This window comes from Centroberyx affinis, unplaced genomic scaffold (genome assembly GCF_046629955.1).
Source record: "Centroberyx affinis isolate AG114_WGS23_722 - 3 ecotype Tasmania unplaced genomic scaffold, CSIRO-AGI_Caff_v1 ptg000238l_1, whole genome shotgun sequence".
Lineage (NCBI taxonomy): Eukaryota > Metazoa > Chordata > Actinopteri > Beryciformes > Berycidae > Centroberyx > Centroberyx affinis.
In genome coordinates this window covers 193518-221356 of record NW_027278923.1, presented here as the reverse complement: position 1 = coordinate 221356, position 27839 = coordinate 193518, and the positions used below count along the sequence as shown (strand labels likewise).

Genomic DNA, 27839 nt, shown 5'->3' with positions numbered 1-27839 from the left:
ATCTGTTTATGTGACTCCAGCAGGCGACGCAGGATGACTACTACCTTATCGCTGCTGGTTTTGTGCGCACTGGTGAGTCGCCTGCTATGATATTCCTATAATATTCCTGCAGGCACAGGAGTGCGTCTGCTATGATACTCCTATAAATTTCCTATAGGGACAAGTGTATATCTGCTGTAATATTCCTATAATATTCATTCAGAGACTTGAAGTGTGTGACAAGTGAGTTTATAGTGACCTTATCATACTTTAGTTTTATTCCTATATTATTCCTGTACTTTTTCTATCAGGACTTGAAGTGCGTGTCAATACTGAGTTTATAATGACCTCATTGCACTTTTTTTTTAATCTCCTATGCTATCACTGTCATATCCATATATTCTGTGTCTGTTGTGCTCAAGAGTAAATTTATATTAACCTTATTCTACTTTATGGTATGTTTGTTTTTGTTTATCTCCTATGGTAACACTATAATCTTCCTATAATACTTGAATGTTGCCTGTAGTTTTTAGTTGTTGCTGTGATATTTGTATCGTTTTCCTCTGAGGATATAATAGAGGATTACTGCTAAACATGCAGTTGCTGCATTTTGCTAAGCCCCAACTGATATGCATGTGATATTTTACCTAAATAAGAGTTACATAAGAATTATCCTGTGAGTCAGCTGGACAGGAGTCCACCGCTCCCATATTATTGTTCCTCCAGGGAAGAAAAGTTGGATGGTAGGCTACTATTAGGATGAGTTTTTTGGAAAATGGAGCCTTTTGCTTCACTTCCAGGAGCTGTTGAGTGACAGGTGCCTTGGCCCAGCAATGGAGTTTATGACATATGATTGGATTGCAGTGGCAGGAGAGTTATATATATACTGTATATACAGTATATATGTTTTTATCTGTATTTGTTTTATATATTTGTGACCCAAGATAAAGAGAGTTGAGGCTGCTCAAGCTTGTGTAAAAGTTTATCAGTTAATTAAGCTATACAGTGGTGTATTATTTGATGCTGAAATTGAACATGGTGATTCTGATTTTGATGAAGATGAAGAGGTTGATCATGGGGGATGGTGATGACAGTCGAGGGCACATCCCGCTCTCCGTCCTGGCATGTCCACAGCAGCTGGCCTAATTGGGCAGTGCGGCTCAGTCGTCATGTGAACGGCCCTGGGTGTGAGGGGACACTCTGTTATGACAGCTGGTTTACGGGGCGGCGACGGTCGGCCGTACTTTGGTAGAATTAAATTTAGAAATAAACTCTCAAATTGACCATGAAATTGGGAGAGTACAAACTGAGCATATCACAGCTGGGTTACCGTATGTGCGTGTGCATGTTCCTGTTTTGCTCGGGCCCAACATTCCCCCACTAAATCTCCTCATTATCCGCCTCTGAAATGAATGATATTCCAGGGAGATGTAACAGGAAAGGGAGTTGGCCCGTCAGTTGCTCTCAGTGACATGAATCCCTCCCACACAGATACAGCAGGGTCTCCTCTGGGCACGGGGCAGCATCCCAAGATCATTTTCACAGACGCTGGGACTTCAACCCACAACCACATTCAAATGGAAACGGAGGTTGAGGGCAAAAGTTTGCATACATTTAAGGGGCGGAGGGGGGGGAGTAGGAGCAGGTATGGAGGTGTGGTTTTTGCAGTGTGCGTTGGGGAAATCCTACAGGTAGAGGATGTGTGTGGAGAAGTGTTGAGATTACGGATTATAAGAGACATGAAGGGGAGAGAAATGCACCTAGAGAGCAAAAGGTGGAGCTACAGAAAGCGAGAGGGAAGGGTGGGAGAGAGGAGAGAGAGAGAGAGAGAGAGAGAGAGAGGAGGAGGGAGGGCTTTGCTGCTGGCCACTCAGTACATCTGTTTCTGAATGAAAGCAGGACGAGCAGAAAGAGAGAGAGAGAGAGCAAGATCGAATTGATGTCTCAGCAAATGAGAATAAAGTGGAAATGAGCTTTTCTTATTGCATAATAAGAGCCACACAGACATGAAAGCGTTTCAGCATAATGTTTTGCATTGTTCTAAAATGTCTGGGTATTAATTTATTTTATGTAAAATAGTTGTATGTACACCAGCAAAACAAGCCTCAGTTCCTTTGCCAGTAAAGCTGTTTGGCATTTATATCAAAGAGGAGTGAGAGAAAACAACAAGGGAAGACAGAGAGAGAGAGAGAGAGAGAGAGAGAGAGATGCTGATCGGAGTAGATTATTCTCTCTGTTGAAGTAACAGGAGTGATGACACCGGAGAGAGAGGATGAGTAGGAAGTAAGAGTAAATTGGGCATGTTAGGAATTTAAAGCATTTGTCCAAATTACATATGGAAATATAAAAGAAACAGAAGAATAAAATGAGATGCCAGAGTATATAAAGTGTGACTTTGAACTGAGCAGTGTATCAGTGATTGATATGCAAATGAGGAGGAGTCTGTTCCATCTCTTTCCTTAGCTTGAAGACTTGTTTCTATCTAATGCTGAAACAACTCTAGCACCTCAGCATTGGATGCAGCGAGAGAGGAGGTATGCTTTGTGGAAGAGTGTGTGAGTGTGTGTGCATGTGTGTGTGACTGTGTGTGTGTGTGTGTGTGTGTGTATGTGAACACTGGTCGGGAGCAGGGGTCGGTGTTCACAGCTACTCTCACCTCTAGACAGTAATGGGGAAGGGCATTTGTATAGTGTTGTGCACATAGTTTTATGGTTATTACCTTGGCCACAGCATGTCATAAGTTTACTATTAGACCTGATGTGCCTTTGGGGCGGCTATTAAAGCAGTTTAGGCTGCTGCCGTGTTCAGAGTGTGTCTGATAGAGGTGGAGACAGCATGATTTATGATCAATCCTGATAGGGGCTGGATTTAAGGACCAGGATAGACACCTGGCAGTAATTTTCACCAGTTTGTTTTTAAGCCACTCTGCGCGCCCACGCGTGTGTTTGTATATGTGTGTATGTTTGCGTCTATTTTGAGTGTATTTTGTGCTCTAACGCACCGTGCCGCTGTCCCGATGTTCCAGGTGGGGTTAGTGTCGGCGTCGAAGACGGAGCGGGCGGTGCAGGTTCCCTGCGATTCGGGCCAGTACACCAGCAGCGGAGAGTGCTGCCAGGAATGCCCACCTGGAGAAGGAGTGGTGAAGAAGTGTGGCGCCACTCAGACTGTCTGTGCTCAGTGCTTGGACAGTGAGTAGAGCATTGGTTATATTATATGCATAATATATACATGTGCACTACTGCACACATGGGATGGGAGCAATTGTTTTTGAATTCAGTCAATTTGAAAGGTAAAAAAAAAAGAAACTGGATTCATCTGCACATGAAAGAAAGCATTACTTCTCAATTATTCCTTAATACGGTGGAGATTGGTCGGACAACATTTTCACGCCAAAGCGTTAAATACTCCACTTCCTGAAACGTTTCAAGTGGATGTGAATTAAACTCAGTCTGGGAACAATCAAGCTCAAACTGGTACACATGTAAACTGATGTACAGCAGCACAAGTGCATGGACATATGGATGCCCACCCCCACCCCCCACCACCACCAACACACACACACACCCACATACTGTAAACACACAGCACAGCATCCACAGCTACTTCTTTAGCTGATATAATTCACCTTGTTTGCCTTTATTCATACGTGGCAGTTCAGGCTCTGAGCTCCCAACTAGAATGACAAAGCCTAAACTAACTGTTATTGTCCAATTTGCTCATTAGTACAAAGTGTCTGCTGTACCTTTACCAAGTGTCCCAAGAAATACAGCAGAAATTCATGTGTTTGATGCCTGTAAGTGGGTCCAAATGTGTTCACTTGCAGCTCAGCTCAGGCTGTGAACCATTAGCGCTCGTTCTACAGACCGGGAGAGGTGCCAACGCCGCAACATCGCAGAGAGGAAGAGCTTTGCCTAAACAAATATGTGCTTCTCAAACTCGGGGGGGGGTCTTTCAGCATTACCTCCCTGCAGCGTATGAAGCCCCCCTTTGCCCTTTAAGATGGTGGTCCGTACTCTTTGTCAGAGCGCTAAGTAAACGTCAAACGATAGGTCACGTACATCACTGCATAGTTCAGGAGGAGGAGCAGAATTCACGAGGATATTGCGACAAGCCACATGCATCCGATCTGCTGTTTTGAGTCTCTGCAGTTTCGTAGGTTACCTTTGAAATGTAACACTGCAACATCCCTTGCCTCATTTATTTATTTATCCGTCAGTTCACAACATATGCTAATTGTGGTGTTTCCAGACTCTGTGGTGGCAGACACAGAGCAGAAATCCAAAATTAGACTTGTTAAGGCGGTTGGTCAGAGGATATCCTCCGGTGAACGTTGGTATGTTTCATTAATAAATCCCCACAAGATATGTAAATACTGGCAAGTGAACAAGTAAACAAGAACTGCTGACTAAAAGCCTTTTCACACCAAAAACCTTCTCTTGTCCAAACCAGCCCCTCAATAATATCAACTGGATGTTATTTAGAGTGTAATTATCAAATTCTATATGAAAGCTTGCAGACTGGCTGCACTTTTCTGTGCAAACAAAATGAATACTCTGATTACCCTTGAACTTCTGAACTTTCGCATAACAGATGTTAATCTCTGTGCTGTGTTGTGTTTGTGTGTTATTAAGAATCCCAAGTCTGCTTGATTTCACCCCTTTGAAGATTTTAGTCTCTGCCTCAAGGAAATTAGAGTTAGCAATTGGTAGAGGGGCAAGGTGCCAACTCCCTACATCTAAAGCACTATATGCCACAGGGTAAAAAAAAAAACAAGTAATGCAAGTCGAATGCACATAAACCAACTGTGTCACACAAAGTCAGTGTTAGCAAAGGTACTGCCCATGAAATTGAAAAAAACGGGTCTGGGTACAAAATATTTGAGAGTAAGTTGTCAAAGTAAAGGCCAAATAAAATTGATAAATGAACGTGGTTTCTCATGCATTTGCATCAATGCTGTTAATAATCCAGTCATGCTGTTAGATGGAGAGTTAGAGTGTTGAGGAGAGAGAGAGGGGAGGGGGGGGGGGGGGATTGATTAATAATCATGGGCAAGCAACCTATATGATAGATTGGAGCAGGAAATTGGTTGAGTGAGACCAAGAGGTGTCTGGAGTTTGTAGAGAAACACGAATTCGCTTCAGGAGCGTCTGGACTTCATCTTCGGCTTGACGTCACGAGGAATTCTTCTCACACGTCATATTCCTTTTAATATTCCTGCAGTACACAGTGGCGAGCAATGCATGGATGGTAAACCGCTACTCCGTTTTCCAATAATGTGGCTCGGGGCTGCAGGAGTGCAGCTTTGTGATGAGCCTCGTCTCCTGCGCCAGCCCTTTTCCAGCACCGTCGCTCCACACCAACAAATCCCTCCACCGCGTCTCTTTTCTGCTCTCTGTTCTCTGCTCTGTATTCTCTTCCTTCAGCCAGCGCCCCCCCCACCCCCCCTCGGTTGGTGTGACTCATCGCCTGTATTAGCGGATAAAATGGTATTAGAGATCCAGGCACCAAAGGGCACGATCTGCTCATTCATCATGCATACTGTTACATCAATGCATCTTTACTCATTTGATCCAGCTAATTAAACCATATTGAAAAGCCTATTGTGCCTCCAACAGAGAACAATTATCTTGCCCTGCAATACAGAAATGGTATTCACCGCTGATAAACACTGAACAATTAAGCTGAAATACCCAGGAGGTTGCAGTCAATTTCCGGTGTGAGTGCATTTTCGTCGGTTTCAATGTTGTTTTTGCTTCTGTGGATAAAATCTTAATGTACCTGATGCCCCCAGGAGCACAAACACTAAAATAGGGCCGAGTGGGATTTATACGGAAGTTGGAGGCTGAAAACACTGACCTTTACCTGAAAAACAAAAGCTATAAATACATAGATAGGTCACTACTTTCTAAAGTGCAGAAATGAATAATTAAAAAGTAAAAACATCCAGCACACCCGTTTCCTGTTTCGTGGTAAATATGGGGGAATCTTTATTTACCACGACCCCCCTTAATTCCCCACATCCTGTCGGTGTGACTCTCCGCTCCTCCATGGCCTCTCTATCCCAGGTCTAGACGATTGCCAACGTCAGCAGCGCTGAAATATTTATCAGTCTTTTCCACTTCGCTCTGCCTGTCATGGGAGACAACACGACCGGACCTGCCTCACTTAGTGAACCATTCAAAAAAACTTGCCCCGCAAACCGAGTGAAGATCTGTGAGGCTGCAGAGAGAAAAGGCAGAGGCCCACGAGTCAATGAAGCGTTTAAAAAGAGCCCTGGATGACTGGGGTTCAGTGGGGATTTAAGGAGGAAGGAAAGTAGAATCACAGCCTCGTTTGCTGAAGATTGAAACAGAGCATCAGGAACGACTTCCAACCTTGGATCACTGGGGAATGAGGAAGGGGGAAATGAGAGTTCCCACTGGTTCCTCTGTGGCCATGGCAGAGGAAGCTGCTTTCCCACTCCGCTGACCCCAGCAAAGCAACAAAAAAAAAGAAAACAGCAAGGTAGTCAGGGATACAGGAGTAACTGTTGATTGCTATATTACAACTCGCCTTCTTTGGTCTCCTAATAATAGCTTGGCTCATATCCTAAAACACCTGTTTTGAATCTGGAGGGAATTGATGTGGACCAATGAAGCAAGGCGATAATTACATGCAGAAATTTTTCAAGTTTAAAAGACAAATAAAGCAGTCACGCAGGTCTCCGAATGTTGTTAATTTGTCCGCTGAAAGCACAGTCAGCACAGGGTCAGCTGGAAGAGTCTGTGCTGAAACGGAGCCATGCAACATGGACACTGACATACTGTGGAGCAGGAGGAACGGCCAGCCTCCCTAAAAGCTCACACCTAAAGTGCTGATTGCGGAGAACGTCGGGCAGTTTCAAGGCCGTCCAAACCTACATTATTGATGACGCTAATGGGGTCGAAACACATCAGTGTTTGTGAAGGGGTCTTTTCAGGCTGAAGTGGCACATTTTAAGTGCATCATCCTCCCATACGCAGCCACATCCCCCCTTACCAATGGCCATCCTAACCCACTAACAGTTGCCTTCTGTAAATGCTCTGATCACTGAGCCGAAGTGAATATTGCTCAATTGGGGACAATTAGAAAGAAGATCATATTTTATTTAAGAAGCCAGATACTTACCACCTGTATACGGCCAGGATTCCTGATGGCCTTTTACTTTCTTCTTTTAGGTGCCTCAGTCTCTCTCACTCTCTCGCACTCAGATAAATGTCTTCACACACACACACACACACACACACACAACACACACTCACTTTTCCTGTGGCTGTTGAACACTCAGTGCATATGGTCACATTTAGAAATGTTTATACACAAGGACTGCAAAGGGGTTCACATGCACGCAAGCAAGTTAAAATTAGCTAGGAAGCCTGCGCGCTGTGGGATAATTGAAACGAATGAGGAGAGGTTTACTCCGTTGAGCCTGACTGGAAAGAAAACAAAGGCTTCAAGCTCACAAATCCAAATAATTATTTACCTCTGAGGTCTGTTATTTATCCTGGTCCGGATCGAAGGCCCGGCTCGTTCAGTCAGTGTCACTCCTCCGCAACTTCTGCCTCCATACACTGTAATCACAAGGATTTAGAAGATTTTGAAAAAAATATAAATAAAAATAACACTGGTTGTGAAGTTGTTTTGCTGGACTTTACTCTAAGGAGTAAACTGAACTCACTCACATCCCCCACTGCCCCATTTTCCCTGATCTGTCTGTCCTCCTAGTCGTACATCAGCGGTTTCTCAACATCTTGATCACTAAATCATGTTTGGACCATTTTTAGACCCTGGACTTTCCGCACCAGACCACCCTCCAAGTCTGTATCACATTACATTGCGTCAAACCGTCTCAGGGTTCATCTGAGCGAATCGAGCGGCTACTCGAACCTGCAGAGCCTCTCGATCTCTCGTGCCGATCTGCATCCCTACCTGTCTCAATATCACTACCTCTGCCTGCTCCGCTCTGCCTGTCTGTATAATGTGACAGCCTTCATTGTCGGCTTCTTAGCAGTGCTGCTGTTTACAAGGTGTTACAGCTATTAGAGCTTCAGTCTGTGCCAGTGTTTACTTGCCGGAGCAGCTTACAAGGCAAAGCAAGTGCTGGGACACTGCTGCAGGGCTTTTCACACTGACAATATGCTGTTGCTCAACACAACTCCCACCACTTCTAACGAAAAACATACATACATATCACAGATGTGAGTTGTGCAAAGTCACGCACAAATTCACACAGTCATATAAATTAAAACACATTCCCAAGGACTCATAGGCTTTCTCTCAAACCCAAAGAAACTTCCTATTTAGGAAGCATTTCTAGGTAGGAAGTCAAAAGTGTGAAATTGTAGTGTTGTCTCATTTGGGTAGGACACATCCTAGGAAGCATCCTTTTGTTTGATTGATCAGTTGAATTTACTGTATTCAACAATTCCATTTAAAAGAAGAGAACAGCATGTAAAACACAGAATATCATGACAGTCCATTGCATTAAAACAAGTCAAGGATGACACAGTAAAGCCCTAAGGCTCATTTCCATTGTGGTCCTTTAAAGGTAGCTTGTTTTGGCTGATTATGAAGGAAGCATACAGTGGTTCCTCGGGTGGAGTAGGAAATCCCACAACACCTTGCAACTTTCCCCAATATCCGCTAAAATCAATGGCAGATGGAAGTCCCCACTTTGAGAAAAAGTTTTCCAAAACAAACCTTTGACTGTTGAAAAATAAAGTACATCTAACATTTTGAATTAAAATGTATATGAAAACTGTTAATAGTGAATCATAGTACTTTACATTTTAGCACAGTCAGTTGTATTTCTGGAAGGCCGCTAATTACTTTTCCCCAAATGAACGGAGCGTCCTGGCATCACTACTGCAGCGTATTGAAGGCTTAGTTTGATGGTGGATAAATGAACTGGCTGCAGGATCCACTGTAAAAAAACAACATAGCTTATTTTTCACAGCCAACAAGTACACAAAACTAGCGAGCATATTTTTAGCATTTTTTTTTATCTGTTCTGAAAAAGCAGTATGATCATACTGGCTGTTGGCGCAGTGTAGCCTACTGTAACATTAACATACACAACAGACTCAGCTGCAGTCACATGACGTTGTCTAGGAAAGCTGTCGATTTATTTCTCTGCTACCTACAGTCAAACAAGGTAATTTCTTAGGAAGGTTCCTAGTTAGGCATCAAGGAAGTGGGAAGCTACTTTCCGAATGAGACAGAGCCAGACTGTTCTGTCTCACTCTGAGATAGAGACAGGCATCCAGAAAAGATTTTGACGTTGAATAGATGTTGATAAAATGTCCCGCACCAACGCTGAAAACCTGTGTATATAGCGCCAAAATGAAAGTTGAGACGACGTCTACAGTCGTCCATAACTGCTACCTGCATCATTTTGTGAAATTGAGACCTAAATATCTCTGCGATATCAGCTGAAAACAGTTTACAAAACTGTATTAATATTAATCTTTACTATGCCATGATGTCATGCTATGAAATGTTGTGCTCGTTTGGGTTTACGTTGAACTCGGTCACCTCCTGCACCTCGCCCTCTGACAAATGGTTTCTAGGTAATGGCAGGAAAAAAAAAAAAGCTTCACACATACCGCTCTGTCAGTCTGAACCGCAGCCTCCGCAAGGTGACCGCTCTCATGTTCTCCTCTGTGTGTGCGCCGCACAAGAAAGTTAAATGGGATTTGGGGAACAGTGTAGTTCTCTTTGCAGTGAAGCTGAACCCTGTCTTTCCCTGCCGGCCGGCTCAGTCAGTGCCTCCCCTTCCTCCTCTGCACCGACACATCTCATTCGGCCACTAAAATGCACGCACACACACACACACACACACACACACACACACACTCTTTATGCATAATTCAGCAGGCTTCCGATTATATCTGAAAATAATTCTATATGAACATGCAATATTAATAGATTACTTTGTGCCCCTAAGAACTCTCAGCGTAAGAATAAACCAATTTGAGGTCATCACTTCCTCGTCTACGCACTTTCCCGACAGCTCCCGCCGCAAACGTTCCTGGAGAGCAAATGTAAAGTGTTTGAAGTAATTGAAAACCAGCAGGCAATTAGTCAGCAGGGCTTTTACCTCATTCTGTCCAACATCGTTCTCCACAGCTATGGTTCTGAAACCTAGAGGCTGCAAAAGATCATCATTTCACAATAAAAAGGCATTTTACTATACAAAAATCCCCCAAAATCATCTTGCGACCCCCTGGTGGGTCCCCTCCCCTATGTGGAGAACCACTGCTCCAGGATACTGCATGGCTGTGTACCTATACTGTATCGGTAATGGTAAAACCCTTTAAATCCATTAAATGTATCGGCCTTCTCATCATCATTTTGACTAGAGGTCTTCCCATCATCTGTGCAGTTATTATCAGTAGGGGGATGCATACCTGCACGGCACTTTGTGTTTATGATTCAGATTAAAGCAGTTTACTCAGCGCAGCACAAACACACAGGGATCGATACAGTAATGAGCGCAGCAGGCTTTTGACTGCATATCCAACAAGAGCACCTTTCTTATCCCAGAGCTCAAATCACTAAGAGCCCACTGGATCAATGTGTCCGCCCTTCTAATGAATGTGCAGTAAACATGATTAATGTCATTAGACTCACCACCTCCCTCCCTCTCTCGCCCTGTTTATCTCCTCATATTCCCTACTCTCTCCCTCTTCCACCCTGCTCTGCTCTTTCCTCCTTCTGACCCCGTCTCCCCTTTCTTCCTCATCTCCTCCAACCCCTCCTCCGCTCTTCCCTCTCTCCAGGCGAGACCTACTCAGAGAACTACAGCCACACAGAGAAATGCAGGCCCTGCACCCAGTGTACCGGCCTGATGCGGATGCAGACGCCCTGCACCGACTCCAACGACGCCATCTGCGTCTGCAACTACAACTTCTTCTTCAGCGAGGTGTCCAGCCGCTGCGAGCCCTGCACGGTGTGTCCGAAGGGGCAGGGCGTGTTCGCACACTGCGACCACAACCACGACACGATGTGCGAGGAGTGCGTGGACGACACCTTCTCCGACCGGGACAGCTCCCTCGACCCCTGCCTGCCCTGCACCATCTGTGACGAGGGCATCGAGATAGAGCTGGCGACATGCACGCCCATCAGCGACTCTGTCTGCCATAGTAAGTCTTCCCCGCACTTGATGAAGAACGAGGATAATACCAGGCCACACACACACACACTATCAGCCTGGGAACTGCAGACAGCAACTGATCTTCAGTAATTTCAGAGCTGTATTGGAGGCATGTATGTCTCTATCACAATATTTTCTTTCCCATGTGGTGTGAAAAGGTCAACAGGGGGTGACTTCCGCATGTGTCTGTCGGAACAGCTGAGGTCAGAGGTCAGCACAGGTCAGATTTTCAAATGGCAGGAAGCTGAAGGCTCAGCATTAAAAGGTCAAGGAGGAGTTCAGTGTCAACACAGTAACATTGAATAATCTGCTCCCCCACAAAGCAGAGGAGCAGGCGTTTCCACTGAAGGAGCAGGCTCTCATCCCAGGAAGCTGTAAATTCACTTGGGCTCATTGGGGGGGTTACAAGGGAGAAAGTCTGGGAGGTAGACCGTCTTCTGTGGCGTCTCTCACGATTTCCTTGACTTGAATTCTACTATCTCTGTTCATAGCGCTGTCAGATAAGTGAGGGCTGTAGAGGAAGGCTTGACATCTTCAGGGACACGCAACAAAAACCTTGTCAAGAGGGAATTTTGATAAGTGATGTGCCGGTGCAACAAAAAAACAATAAACGTGGCATAAATATCCAACATGGTCCATACAGAAACTCCCAAAAATCCCTTCTTGTCCATTCTTGGGAGTTGCTGTCTACCTATCATGCAGGTTTTGATGCAGACTTTGGTTATAGTACAATTAAATGCTCCTGCATCAAGAAAGGAGCATAACATTTAGAGTATTCATTAAAGCAGAACCTATTATCGATCTTGTATGTACATTTTAATTTTCAAAAGAGCATTTTTATAGTGGGTTTTGATGGGAGTATGGGACTTTGGACTTGCGCCACAATATTAATTTCTTTTTGGAAGATTGACTTGGATGAGATTTCGTGGTAGCTGGCCTGGGACACTGGCCGGCTTTCGGATCTGTAAATGGACCTCAAAAATCTGTCATCACCTGTTGTAGTACACTGGACATGCTAGTAGCAGATGGAGGGTGTAAATTCCTCTTCCTCAACTGTAGAAACGGACTGGGGGAAAGATAAGACCGGAAAAAGGCAGTTGAGGTGGGAGAAGGGCTGATAACAGATCACACTGCCTCTTCCACACGCACACTTTCTCACCAGCAGCTGTGAAGAACCTGCTTCTCATCAGCCAGGGATTGTTCAGCGGTGGGATTAAAGAGGAAAGATGGATAAAAACCTTGTACGTCCAGTAGAAACAACAAGGGAAGTAGCCAGCCAGGAAGGGAAAGAAAACAAAGGAAAAAAAGTATTCTAGCAGTATCAGAATTTCCCAAATCACCCAAGACATGTCTGATGTTGCATTGGGACCTTGTTAGAAAAGCCATCTCCAGGAAGAATGTTTCTCAGCAAGTGAGCATACCAAGTGTGTTTAAAAATGCTGTGGAGATTAGCGATCTATGACCATTGGGTGTTGTATTGTCAGCTGCCTGGGCATATTCTACATTTAGCCAGATAACGAGCTGTAGGAATGGCTCCTCTCCCCGCTTCGTGAAAACTCTACTTTTTTTCATGCGACCCCGACTTCCCAAACCGTCTAGTCAAGCATTGCGCTGTACCAAGCATCGAGCAAACCTCATGCTATCAGAAAGACCCATGAGAGTGTAATGTGACAGGGCTGTCATCGATCAAATCAAACTGCGCCATATGCCCCCTTTACAGCACGACCCAACAGCCGGAATAGCTATTCTAGGGATGTCTGATGTACAGTAGGGTACAATGCGGCCTTGTGCCGATCCATTAGCGCCCACCCATGGAGGCGGCCTCACCTTTGACCTGCCTCGTCTCCCTCGCCGCCGTCTCGTCCTGAGCGATGGCAGCAGCAGTGACAGTGGCTATTGGGGATGGCACTGAGTGGCCTTGTGGGACGTCTGTTTGAAAGAAAAGCCCTGTCATATACCACCAGCAGGTCCGTGGGTGATGGCTACAGTCACATGTGGCCGCCATTGAACGTGATAATGTTTCCAGGCCTTCCATGGTGGTCTATGCAGTATACTGATGCATTTACTGCAGTAAACAAGAAACTGCTTCACTTGAACTCTCATCATATCTGTATCCTCTTATTTTTTTGCAAAGGATAACATTATTTAATGTCTATCCTGCTGACAAGCCTCTCTCTATCCCTCTCTCTCTCTCTCTCTACCGCACATGGTAAAGAAGATGTGGGAGGCATTTTTAAATCCTCAAATCCCTTGTTCATATCCAGCTGTCACCAAGTGTCAATTACTCATGATACAATGACAGAGAGAGAGAGAGAGAGAGAGAGAGAGAGAGAGAGAGAGAGAGAGAGAGAGAGACAGCGGGAGAGAGAGACAGCGGGAGAGAGAAATAGAGATAGAAACAGACAGAGAGAGCTGCAGCATATGTGCTGTGCTGGTATTCTATGCTGGAGGGTCGATATGAGTCCTGGGATTTCTTCTGCTCACGCTCAGGTTTCGCTGAGTGACCTCTATGAGCACCCACACTCAACTGCAGGACACACACACACACACACACACACACACACACACACACACGGTTCTCTTTTCCTTTAGACACACACACATAGACACGCACACACAAACACAGTATGCGAGCGTCCAAAATCAATACAGCTGATAGCAGACAAACACACAGTACATGCATGCTCTCCTCCTGCCAAGCACATCTGACTAATACTTCCTTCATTAAACACCGGACATGACACATGTGTGGGCCTCTTTGATCTGAAATTGAAAACACCTCCTGCATCCTGTATTTTTTTTTTTTTAAGGTCTCAGTCCCTTTACCTTCGCCAGAGTTTTGTTTTCACTTCTAAAAGCGCTGTTCAGCTTTCAGTTGAGTAAATTTGCATTAAACGTGCGGAAGCGCTGAGCGTCTGCTCGAGTGTTTGCCCTCGCTAGCAAGAGAGAGATTAAAAAAACAGATACCAGCGGACATCTTCTCTTCTCCTTATTACCCCCCCTCCCCCCAGCCCTTCACTCTTTTCTCCTATGTCAACCCCCCTCCTCCCTTCTCTCTCTCTCTCTCTTTCTCTCTCTCTCTCCCTCGAGTGGCTGGGCCAGTGGAGCAGTGGAAGGTGGCCAGTGTGCATTCAGTGCCTTCACCGCTGCAGTGTAATTACTCTTGCTAATCAGAGCACTTTACAGCAGCTCCTCTGTTCATCTACTCCTCCATGCCCCCCCAACCCCCTACCCCCCCCCCCACACCCCTTTCCTCCCTCTCCTCTCCTCCCCACTGCCCCACTCCCTCCTGACACTCTGCCTCTCTGTCTGCCCTCCCCTCCACTCTCCCTATTAACCCTCCCTCTACAGAAGGCAGAGCACTCGCTTGAATAATTTGAAGTACGTGTGTGTATGTGTGTGTGAGGAGGGGGAGACACAGTGGAAGATAGACATAGAGGCAGAAGTGAGACAGAGGGAGAGTGTTTGGTGGCTGATAAAGAGGTCATTGTGCGTGTGCTGCGCCTGATAGCAGCTCTTCTCCACCCTAAAACTGGCAGCAGCCAAGACGTCAACCTCCGCACAGACCCTGGGGTTAACTTCACCATAAAGACCTCAATGGCTAATAAAAATTAAATCTTTTTTTTTTTTTTCCTCCTCCACGCCCCTCCAATAAACACATCTCCCTGCACACATAGCCCCCACGCTCATAAAATCCTAGGCTAGTTTTATTTTGTTTCGTGGCTGTTTTAAATCCACTGAAGCCAAAATAAAATTGTTATAGCACGGCCACCGCCGCCGCCGCCTTTAAGTTCCATTCTGCTCCAACTGAGGTATGCAGCCTCTGGAGCCGCAGGTTTATCCCTTGGTCTGCAGCCAGCCATGTTTTCTACATCAACCTAGAGAGCAAGAGAGAGAGAGAGAGAGAGAAAGGGAGGTGACAGTATATCTGTACTATACTGTACTGTAGCTGTAGTCTGTCTCTGTGTTGAGTCAGTGTGACGTGAAGCAGACTCCCAGAGGAGCTGTCATCTTGGCTCAGGATGAGAAAGACCCTCATGACTTACAGCGACTGATGTATATGTCTGCATGGAGGGAACATTCATTGCACCAAGGAAGGCACTTAGTGCAGGATGACTTGTTTAAAAAAGCAGCTGTGTGATCGCCCACTCTAAGGGAAGGAGTTTCGCTCGTAGCTAATGCGACTAGGTTCTTTGACTTTCAGTATAGTCGAAGGCCAGACCGCCTGCACGCTCTCTCACACTTTCACACCTTCCATTCAGAATTTATCCTATTTGGAAGCTCGTGTTGCATTGCTAATACCATTAGCCTGCCCTGCATTAGCTGGATGATGTATGGTGTAGTTGAGGAAACCTGACTACTTCCCAAGAAAGGTCAAGAAATGCATGTAATACAGACACCCATGTGGCGCTCCTGTGAGCGCTCCCTCCTTTTAGACAGGTCCAAATCAATAACACGGCTTTAAATAGGCTGTGCATTATTTCTGTGTTTCTAAGTATGGCGCGCACATGTGCTGTATTTGTCCGTTCGTGAATGATATTTTCTACCGTTTCAGTAAACCAATCCCTCCCATGGGAGGTAGGAATGCCCTGTCATCACCGCGCAGACAGACAGGCCAATGTAGGACTCTTAATGAGCAACAGAACTTTTTCAAATACGTCCACTTAAGTGGACCATCACAGTCCCATCGGACTATTAAGTGGAGTAACCCTATGTAAATTATGCAAAAAATCAATGTGGAGAATCTTCTGCCATGTCAGTGAAAAGAGAATGTATGCGTAGAGAGCTTCTCGTGATGGTCCACTGCATTTCTTCATGTCAGACTGTCAGCTGACCACATTACTGGTCATAACACTCAGTTATTCAATTTATTTTTCCCATCCCAAAATATCACATTTAAAGGAATAGTTTTGGGGAGATTGTCCCGTCAACTTACTTGTCAAGTGATGAGAACATATACCAAAATCATCCATGTGTCTCCAGTAAATCACTGGAAACACTTCAGCATACACTGTGTTGAGTGATAGTAGGCAACTAATATTATCTACTGAGTGCTTCAAATGTAGTTATACAATTTTTAATAATAATAATAATAATAAATAATGAATATTTCAATAATATAGAAAAACCAAGGTACTGTATATAATTTGTCATTCAACTTATTTAGTCAGTTGTCAAATTTCCAGCCATGGCCTACAGTGTCATAGACACAGGAAAAATATGTATTAATACATAGTATTAATAATGTATATAAAAAGGTATACCTACTTTTGAAACAGGCTGTATAGTAAGAAGACTAACCCTTTAGTAGTAAAATGCTGTTTGTGGTTTTCATTATATGGCCTGTATTCATAAATTAAAAAAATCAAGTATCATTAACTCAATATATCCAGAACTGTTACCAGAACTACTTCAGCTGAGCAACCGCAAAGTGATTTTTCACTGAAAGTAGTCCATGGTAGTTCAAAACAGTATGTTATTTTTCAATCTCCTACACAAAACTGACAGACTTAGCCACATACCATTTAAGACTACTTACCATTTACTTTTAGAGCAGCTAAGTTCTTATTTTCTTACTTTTGAGATAATGCTAGTTGCCTAGTATCACTCAACAGACAGATATTGGTGTTTATGCTCTCAGCAAGTAAGGTAAAGTAAGTTGTTGTATATTGTTTGTACATTTTTGGAGTGCATTAACAGTAAACTTGATGAAGCAAAAACTAAGCATGAAAGTTGCTGTTACAACATGTTGGCAGTCTATACTGCACTCATTGGAACCACTGTACTGGGTTTATCCATCACACAACTGATCACACAAACATCGTACTGTAGGACGACCCATACCGTTGTTGGGAGAGGGCGTCCCAGTCCACCGAGGCTGCTTCGGCCTTGATGGAGGCCCCAGGGGTCTCCACACGGTTAAGCCCATGTGAGCCAGTATGAAGCTAATGAGGAGCAGCCTGAGGTTCTGCTGGGAATTACTGGCTCAGATCTGAACCAGGCCGCACAGACTCCGTTCCCACCAGGCTGCTGAGCTCAGAGAAGTTTTGGTTTGGCTGAGCAGACCTTCTCCTCTGCCTGCTGCACCGTGCCCTCAGGGAAGGAATAATCTGCAGACTCTCTAAGCCTTTCTACCATCTGACAGAAACGCTGCATTGTTACTTACATTTCGCAACAGCGGGATAGTGTGAAAGGGACTATACAGTGCAGTGCAAGGCAGTTTGGCTCTGCTAACAATAGCAGCGAGTGGCTGGATAAATTGTGTTGCCAGGACAAGACCATGCCCCTTGGAGCGGGCATGGTCTTGCTGCAACATGGAAAATTACACTGGATCATTAATGGAGTTCACAAAGAAAGAGGAAATGGGACAATTTATGAAAATGACTCTTCTTTCCAGGCTGAGCTCTGATAGAAACCAGACCCTTCCAGTAGCACAGAGCTTTTGCAGCTCCCCCGGCCTCAGCAAAGGCTAAACTCAATGCAGTGACCTCCCTAAAGCCCCAGACTTTGTACTACATGCATCCATATGGCCTTAATGTCATGCAATATGCCGAGATCAGATAGATGAGGACATGGTGAGAGAGACCTGGCGTGCAGGGTGCAGGCCTGGGGAAGGGTGGGGCGGGGTGCTGTGGGTGGGGGGTGTGGGTGACAGATATTTGCCCCCCTCGTCGAGGAACATTCCTTTTCTTTCTGCAAATAGCATCTCAGCCAGAGCCCATCTGCCTATTAGAAACAGCCCTCACATGTGTGCAATGTATCAGACATCTGGTTGGGGACTTGGTGACTGACTACACCCTGGCAAACAAGCTCTCAATGATGATGTGTGCATAGAGTATATGAAAGTGTCTCTTCATTATAGAACCCTGTATTTTGTCATTTCTTTTTTTCTCCCAAGACAGCTCAAGTCGCATCTTTGAAAATAATATACCGCACTGTGACTCATCTGGCACAGGAGAGTTGCTTGACAGTGTTTGATGGTTAACTGCAAGGTACTTTTATCTTCCTCGTCTCACAGATGCTTCTGTGTCTCTTCTGTTTCCTTCCCAACAGATCCTCTCCTCCCTACGTACGCCTCTCCCACCTCCGACCTGGATCCGTCCCCCCCCTCCTTCACCGACTACTTCCTCCCCGACGGCTCCGACAGCCCCTTGCCGGGGGGAGAGACGACCACGGCCAGCCCCGGCTCCCCTCGCTTCCTCGGCCACGGCTTCAACGAAAACCTCATCCCCATCTACTGCTCCATCCTGGCCGCCGTGGTGGTGGGGCTGGTGGCCTACATCGTCTTTAAGAGGTCAGCTGCAAACAAAGGAGGGAACACAGAGACAAAACACTGCGCTGTATTTAAAGACGTTGGCGGCGTTAGAGGGGAATAATACAGACAGAGAGGGTGAATAGTGAGGGAGATGGCCTGGTGTGAGAGTGGCTGATGTTGCCCCTGGCTAAAAAAGGGGCAGGGAGAGACAGTGCAGCAGAGTAGAGATGGCTAGTGAAATATTCAGACCTGCCACAGTCGCGGGGGCGAGACTTTGACCCAGTTCTACCACATCGTTACACTCTTACTCAACGTTTTCAAAAAAAAGGTCACAACACTTAGAGCATAATGCATTAACAGAGGTCACACACACACACACACACACACATTAGCGAGGACACACGCTCACACACGCATGCACTCACAGGGACAGATACACGCCAGGGCTAAAACACATTTGTAGCGAGTAAACAAGCTCATTAGAGCCATTGATTGTTTGAAAAGTGCCGACCAGGGGGAAATTCGAACGGCAGATTTATCAACCCAGTCACGCAACGCCTGTCACATCTGGCTAATTCTCCACTTGTACTTATTGTCATGCAGAAACAGATTGTGGATTATGCGAATGTTTTCCATATATGTTATTAGTAAACACTTTGTTGACTGTACTGCCCCACTCAATACCGTATGAATATTTTAACCTTTGTCACGGATCTCATTGCCAAGTGAAGCATCTGCTGTTTTACTTGCTCAGGAAGGCTGAGCAAGTTCTCTCTTTATAATTTGTTTTCTTAGCATTTTATATTCTGTGTTTTGGTAAATGTATATTAGAATTATGCATTTCATCGTTATATCATAATGCCTTGTTTGTGGAATAGAGTTTAGCCAACTTTTGCTGACCTAAAGCCTTATGAAGTAAATTCATAGCATACATGTTAATAAACAGTACATGAGGATAGGACCTTTCATGGAGAAAAAACACAAATTAATGCCTTTATGAAAGTATAATTTATTTGTGATTATTATGGTGGTTGTTTATGATGATCACCAACTGGAGGTTGTATAGTTTACCCACATTTTATTTACTAACACATCACGATCACAACAATAACTTGTGATACTCTTGTCACTGATCATTTATTGTCTGATACCCCATGCCTACTGTGAAATCCAAATACCGCATCCTATCGACCGTTATCTACCTCTGACATCCCACTTCTGCTCAGGTGGAATAGCTGCAAGCAGAACAAGCAGGCGGCTAATAACCGTGCGGCTACAGCCAACCAGACGGTGACGCCGGAGGGAGAGAAGCTGCACAGCGACAGCGGCATCTCAGTGGACAGTCAGAGTCTGCAGGAGCAGCAGCAGCAGCAGCAGCAGGCCCAGGCTCAGGTCCAGACCCAGCCGTCACAGTCTCACACACAGGAGCAGATAGGTGAGACTTTCTACACCTGACTTATTATTTTGTGATCAGGTTTTTTGGTCAAACTTAGAGGGAGCAATGGCCCTGAATGCTGCTCTGATGTGATTTTTTTAAGCTTCCAAATAGGCAACAGTCCTGTCGATTTTGGCTCGATTTTTGCCCTCCATTGTATTGATGAAAACTGCAAGAGTGCTGAGGAATGGCTGTTGCCACACCTTGTCACACCCAACTGATGCCCAAGGCCAACTCGGCACCATCTGCTTCCCTCCCACACACACACACACACACACACACACACACACACACACACACACATAGAAAACAATATCCTGCATAACATTGTGGTCATAAGAAAACCTCGTAACTCTGATTTTGGGGACTGATGAAACCATTCAAAACATATCGGATAACCTCAAAAATGCATGGTGGTGAAGCTAAAAACAAGGCCATTAGTCTCAGAAAAGCCAACATTTTAGAGCTACAAGATACAAGCTTTAACCAAACAGCAACGATAAATAAATGCTACATTTGAATTTATCACAAACACCCTTTGACTTTACATGAGGCACTCGCCCAAGACTGAATAGTTTCCTCCTTCACACCGTGCTATCCTCGCCGCCAGAAAGCTCTATATCGATTACAGCAAGATAAGTGATAATCCACTGAGAATTTGTGAATGTATGCAGTGGTTTCCAGCTTCGTGCAAGTATTTTCTTAGCAGCAGTCAAGCCAGAGAGCACGACACATTTCTGGGATTGAGATCAAAGACAATATATCACCTAGGAGCAACACTGGATTAAGGCTTACATTCTCACACCTCGCTGCCAAGGCCAGATACAGTAGGTGAGGCCAAACCTGACATGCATGACATATATCAGAAATGTATGAGCATATCACCACAATACCACAACATTATGAATGTGGCAGGGGCAGGAAAGTACTGAGCAGTAGGCAGATTTTGCTTGAATTTGTTGTGGATTCAGAGGTGAGTAATGACAAATGTTGAAATGTATCATCATCAGTATGAACGGCTAACAAATTAAGTGTTGACAGAGCTTTGATACAGCATCTATTTCAGTGTATGTATCAAAAGGGTAACATGTAAGGAGTGTAACTGCATATGTTTGGTCTATATTTACCTCTAGTATGTGACTGGGACTCTAAGTATTTAGGGTGTAGGTCTAATGCCTATGTAGCCTTGCAAGCCAGACAAGATCTAGCAAGCTGTTTGCTATGAAGAACCGACAAGATCCGGTCTGACTTGGAAGGCTTCAGCCAATGTAAAATTTATGCAGCTTACAGATCTAATACAGTACAATTTGCCATAGGCTTAATAAACCTGTTCCTTGCAGTGCACTAAATGGAGAGAGAGAAAAGGTGTGTATGAGAGAGACAGAGAGAAAGAGAGAGGGAATATTGTTATGTCAAATGTATGTTAAATATCAATATGTGTAGTTAGACAATTGGGTTTTGTAATGTCAATGGTTATTTGTGATTGCTACATGAAACATAATTGATTTCAGATAATCACCAACATTTTGCACATTTTTCTCAATCAATATCAATCTCTTGGGATTAAGGTGTCGATATTGGTAATTTAACTGTAACAACTGTAACAAGAGGCCAAAGCAGGTGAATTCAAGCGTATGTTTCTCTAACCCGAGTGCTTATTTACTACATTTCACACCTACTGAACCCCCTCAAAAGGTGCTACAGATGCCCTTTAGGCCTATTTGTGCTGTGGAAACATGATGAAAGGCATCCGTCACATGTTTTCCAGTGTTCTCCTAACCCTAACTCTTCAAATTGCAATATCAGTTTTTCATAATTATAGCTCCTGAAAATCCATCTAAATAATTAATGAAGTAATGTGAGATGTAACTGTAATCCCTGTAAACACTGGATTACGCACTTTTTGAAAAGTCTCCTGGTCTGATTACACTTTGTTTTTGTAGTCTTTATGTAATCATCGTATGTTATCCTTGGATTACAGTCACTACCCAACGCTGGGTATAACTCAAAGCCCCCACTCAAAGAGAGTGAGGGCAGTGCATGGTGGGAAATCTGCGGTGAATGGCTGCAGAAAAAGAAAAATCTTTAAACAGCAGAGAGGGAGAATAAAAGCAAGTGCTTCAGGGATGTGAAGTGACTCTATAGAACAAAGAGTAGTCTACCTTCCTTCAACACACAAATACCACTTACATTAAAGAGATGAAACCAATACCGCCTCTCTCTGTCTCACTCGATCTATACAGATAAAATAAGGAGGGTTTTTTTTCTCCAAACCTCTTAAGAGCCAAATCCTCAAGTTCACTGGTGATGTAGTTATTCGGTCATGCTTCCCTCTCTCTGTCTTATTAGCTCTGCATTTTTCCATCCTATTCTTATTGTAAAGTCCAGTGCAGCCTGGTAAATGGGTACACAGGGATATTAGTGTGCTAACTAGCTAAACAGCTAATAAATTCTCATTTGAGTCTTCCCTGCCATGGTGTCTTGTCTAGGATACCCATTACATCCTAATGAGGCCTGGGAAAAGCTGATTTTGTTTTTGTTATAGTTTTTTGTTGTGGAAATTCCATTCTTTTGTTTTTCTTCCACTGAGAAAAAGCAAAGCCCACAGTGTGCTGAAGAAAGGAAGGAATTCCTCCTGGAGGATTAGCGTGTCATTGGTTCATTGAGAGGATGACAGCCCCGTTAACCCCGCAGCCTCTCTATCTGATAGGCTCATTAGCAGGTGTTGTGAGACGGGATCCAGGCCCGGTCCCACTGCCTTTCAAAATCCGATCCAGCATCAGCGTTTAATGGGTGCTAATTAGCATTAGCACTGTCTGGTGGTGCGGAAGCCATTAAAACGCAGCAACTGCGCTCATGCTGCGGGTCGTTCCTCCACCGCTAATGGGGACCTGTTAAAATTCGCAAGGGGGTGAGAATACGCCGAATAAATCCACGATAATCATAGGGGGTTTCCTGCTTCAAATGAACCATATTTTACTGGTGGCAGAAATAGTGGGAACACCTCTAGTCAAAACAAGTCAAATAAGCTTTTAAAAACAGCAATGGAGTAATAAAAATGTCCGGTGTTTTGACTGACAACATGGAGAGGTATTCCCTGCGTGAGTCACTGGAGTGGGGGGAGACTTCCTACAGCAGGCAGATGGCTGGATGAGCGCTGCTCAGCTCCACTGCTATCTGCTCATCTCCATTAAAAAGAACCATCTATCTTTTTGTCTCTGAAGCACCCCTCCCACACACACACACACACACGCACACACATACACCCCTTCTACTGCTTGCTTACCCCATCTGAACCGTGCATAGAGAGTGTGTTTAAAATTTAAGCAAGACTGCGAGCCTTCACTCATCCGTGCATCCCTGTCCTGTATGCGACCTCACAGTCTACACAAAGTGGAGTCACTGCAACTGTCTGTCAAATCACCAATTGGAAATGAAGGTGAAGGTGAAGGAGGAGGAGGGGGGGTGGAGGGGGTGGGGGGTCTGTAGAACGAGAGGTTGAAGAGCTTAATGTTAACAAGGAAGGTCTAGGGACTGGTCTTAGAGCTTCAAAACTCACCTGTCCAGAACAAATAGCACATACTGCTATTCAGTGGGACAAAGAGAAAAATCAGTAGATGGGTCTTCATTTGACTGCCGCAGGAAAATGATGGGACATATAATAGTTAAACCCTTGAGGAAGGTGGGCCTTTTTTATGGCACAGAAATCATCCACCATGAGCGGGTTGCAGTTTAGCCTCACTGAACTTTTTTTTTTTAATTGCCGTTGAATGGCAACATTACCCAGTAATATTATCCAGTGACAAGTCACAGTAATATTGGAATACTGTAGAAAATTACTATTTCTATTTCTGCTCCTAATAAAAAAAAATGTCACTTTTATTATGACCAACTCCGAGTATCAGACTGAGGCTGAATTAAATTCAATAAATGATTTTCCCCTCTCCTCCAACATGTTACAATAATTAGTCTCTAATTCTCTCACACTAAGCTAATTTAGATCAGGAATGTCAGAAAACTTGACTTTCTCTTTCTCTTCTGGAAGTATTCCTATTGAGTAACAAGCCGAATGTTAGAAAGCGAATGGCTTCTAGCCTTTAGTCATTTTACTCATAGGAGTTCATCTGATTACCTTGAAAGTGATGAAGTCATCTCACATTCAATCACAATCTAAATCAGTGATTTCCAAAGCTTTACAGTGGCTTAGGGACCAATCAGGATTGGATGAACATGATGATTAAGAAGAAAAAAGAAGGCAGTAACAGTGCTTTGCTGTGATTGGGACCTTTCAGAGTAGACCTGCTTGAACAGGTTCGGTTAAAAACAGCTTGCATTGATTCTTGGATTGTGGATAGACTCTATAAAACATTTGCTAATTTGCGGCCATGTGGCTATTATTATCGCTGGTGCCTTTGGAAAGAGAAGGTGAAATGCCAGTTCAGAAATGGCTGCATTGAAGTAAAGGTTAAGCACAGGTGCAAGTGTGTGTGTGAGTGTGTGTGTGTGTTTACACCTGTGCCTGATACAGAAGGATGTGCTTTATGCAGCACTTGGCCAGTGTCCGTGTCTCTCTGCAGTGTGTCAGTGATGATGCCTGTAGAGCGTCTGTCTAAACAGGAAGGAAGGGAGAGAGGAGCCATGGAGCGCGACCGGCACTGGAGAGAATCAATGTGAATGGAGAGAGGGAGCAGAGAGCCAGGGCATAACAATTTCAATGCATTTATAACAGAGTCATACGTGTGGAAAAGAAATGATGGGAAGCAGGGAGGAAGAGAGAGAGAGGATGGACAGAGGGAGGCAGGACGGGCTCTGTGCACAGAGACATAAACACTGGCATGACGTCAGAGCCAAGCCGACAAAATAAGCCCCTTCTTCTTGTGAAGCTTTAAAATCGGGGCCCTCTTGTATACTCCTGCTGGCACAGAGGTGCATTGATCAAGACAAGAAAACAACCGGCAGACTCGGAGGTCCTCTCAAAAACGCCTCTGCATTCCCGAGCCGTTTCCATGGCTTCCCTCAATTGACAACAGGTTAAGGGGTTTGTGGGAAAAGAGGGCATTTGTGTCCCATCCTTACCCAGCTAATGACTCCAGTTTAACAGGTCTGGATGAGTGGGCGACCCCACGGGGCCCCCTGCAGGGAACAGTGTGATAATCAAGGGTTCTTCATTTTTTCTATACAGAAGAGACCTCAAATATGTGGGCATGTATCCTGAGCCGAATTAATTTAGAGATTACAGAACCTCTAAGATAGGTTTGTGATCGGATGGTTGCTGGTTTGAATCCTGGACCAGGTAAATCTGGGAAGGGAAAGTGAATAAGAAGCTGCTCAGTGGCGAACAGTAGAAGACTGTGGTTGTACTGGGCAGCTCCCATGCAAGAATATGTATAATTGTATAAATATGAAGCAGGCTAGTGCTAAAAAAAAATGCATGCATTCTCAGACAACCTTTCCCGAACAAACCGCCACTGCTTTAAATATCACCACAAATCATCCTTCCTGATAGTATCTAGAAGCCTGACATATTTCTCTCCTTCTCTCTCCCTCTCTCCCTCCAGTGGTGAGGATGGACGGCGGCCCCCAGCCTGACTCGCCTCCTCCCGAAGTCTGAGGAAGAGGAGGAGGAGGAAGAGGAGGTGGAAGAGCCGAAAGACGGGGGAGATGGGAGAACAGGGGCTCGAATGGGGAGCTGTGGACTAAAAAGGAAGCGGTGGGGCCTCACAGGAATGCAAAGAAGCGACCGGGCAGCCACAGCGTCGCCCATTCATACCTGAAGTGGCCACAGAGCAAAGACTTTGACTTGTCTGTGCCCGGCTCTCCCTGTCCGGACCTCCCAGCGCTGGTCAAACTGGGGCCGCAGTCTTTGACTCTTCATCCCAGCACCCAGAGTCCAGCTCTATCGGTGTGCCTGGACACGACCGCTACGGCAATATCAACCACTAACTATACCAATGCCACTTCAGTTGTAAAGCTGCAGATACATAACAATAGATACGCCTGTGCATCACGTATTAACTGAATATCCCAACCCCAGTATCTAATGTTGACAATATCACATAATGAAGGAATCACTAACTGCCAACCTAATATCCTCTGCCCCTTTTTAAGCTTTTTTGTTTTCCCTCCTATCCCATAATCACTAGCCATGAAATGTATGTGCCTAAAAGGTAAATAGGCAGGAAGGTATTCTCTTTTTATCCGCTCTTTCTCTCTCTCAGTGTTTCTCAAAGGACCATAGCAGCTTTTTCGCAGTGTCTCTCTCCATAGGATTCACTCCATTAGACCCCCACTGGTAATCTGCGATACAAAACGCAGTGGGGGGAGCCATGAGTCACTCCCAACCTCTGAAGTTTCCCATCCTTTTTATCATTTACCACAGACGCATTTTATTACACGGTGTCTTGTAAAATGTTTGCGTCATTGTTTCAGATCTCCTGTACCGATCGTCACCAGTGACTCATATCTGGGTAGCCTGGTTATTATTCACTGATTTGTTTTTTTCCCCTCAGCAACACCTCCACTCCCCTGCCCCTGATGCATGCCCCCCTCTCGAGGGGATTGCGTTTCAGTAATTTCATGTGTAGAATGTAACACGCCCAAAATGTTTCTCCCCTGTTTGCGGTGCATTAGCTTCATTTTGTGGTTTGGGTTACATGGCTGATTCAGCAGGGTGCCTCTATGGCCCTCTATGGAGCTGGGATATGCAGCATGAGAGAAACATCTCCGGACCACTGAACACTGCTGACTCATTGCGATCACCTGATGCTTCTGCGGGGAAGACCAAAAAAAGGAGCTCTGACATCATCAGAGACCCAGCATGCAGAGCTGCTCATTACCGGATGCTCACATGAGGTTGGGACTAAAAAAACAAACAAAAAGTGACTAAAAATGTGCGACCAGGATTGCCCCTCTGTCATTCATTACACTTAATGCGTGGAAAAATGGGGACACCCCTAAGAGGCGCACTCATGCTTTTCACTATTCCAAACACAGACAGACACAGAGACCCCCCCAACCACACACACACACACACACGCACACACACACACTCTTGCATACAGCCTCTGTCTGCGTGATAGAGCCTGATAAACAGTGTTGAGGCGCTAATGCATCAGCAGCGGCGCTCACGTCGACACGGGGCCCATTAGAGAGACGTCCTGACAGGCAGGTAGTAATTACCTCAGGGTTTCAGCTTCATTTACCCTCCGCTCCGCTCGGCTCCGCTCGGCCCGGCCGCCTCTCATCGGGATTAATGCTGTGGACAGCAGAGGGGGGATACGGCCCTCTTGGAAGCGGCAATGTGACATTACAGATCCCTTATCTGAGTCCCAGGCTGCTGACATTTACTGTATCACCATGGTGATATGAGAGCACTTAGACTGGTCCCACTTCTAAGGCAAGGTGGCACCTTTTATCACACAGGACCACTTTTTATCTCCCCCACCCCCAGCCGCCCCCCCCTGCCGGCACGCAGTAACTGTACACACAGTCGGCATTTAATGTAAGAAATATACTGTAGCTGAGCTCGATTGTACTGCTTCAACAGCCAGATTTCATTCCTGTAGGGGCGCATACTTTCTCAGGGTCCCTCTTGATGTGGAACAAATACAAATTGTTGACAAGTCTGTAGAGGTTTTCTGGTGATAAAACTGTAACAGTATTATACAGTAGGTAGGTAGGTACAGATATAAAGCGGTTGTTCTGTTAACCTCCAGGAAGGAAATGTAGTGGTAACATTACAGGCCAGAGGAAAAGCATGGGTCACTGCGGACAAGCTTTAGAAATGCATCATTCCAACATAATACAGATATAAACCGATGTTACGGAGAAATAAGATGTGTTGTGTCTGTCGGCAAAGTTTGTAGAGCTTAAAAAGTAATAGATAGATAAGAAATGTAAGTCAGAGGAAAAGCGAGAGAAAAAGACAAAGAGGGAGTGAGTCATATAACATCCTGTGTGATGCTGCATGGATTGGTCATGTGGTCACCAAGCACTCA

At 44.9% G+C, this 27839-nt stretch overlaps 1 protein-coding gene across 1 annotated transcript; it reads left to right on the top strand.

The window, feature by feature from the left end:
- The first annotated feature begins 33 nt into the window (after positions 1-33).
- Positions 34-25504, top strand: ngfra (nerve growth factor receptor a (TNFR superfamily, member 16)). Its single transcript, XM_071543533.1, has 6 exons — positions 34-72; positions 3005-3167; positions 10779-11141; positions 18206-18446; positions 19634-19842; positions 25401-25504. Exons 1-6 carry the CDS (start codon positions 34-36, stop codon positions 25451-25453), a joined length of 1068 nt encoding a protein of 355 aa, XP_071399634.1. The 3' UTR covers positions 25454-25504.
- Positions 25505-27839: the final 2335 nt, after the last annotated feature.

Excerpts from the sequence above, each read along its gene's own strand:
- ngfra (XM_071543533.1), top strand. The coding sequence starts at position 34 with ATGACTACTACCTTATCGCTGCTGGTTTTGTGCGCACTG. Across the intron at positions 11,142-18,205 it reads CAGCGACTCTGTCTGCCATA|ATCCTCTCCTCCCTACGTAC; the intron begins GTAAGTCTTCCC and ends CCTTCCCAACAG. Across the intron at positions 19,843-25,400 it reads TCACACACAGGAGCAGATAG|TGGTGAGGATGGACGGCGGC; the intron begins GTGAGACTTTCT and ends CTCTCCCTCCAG.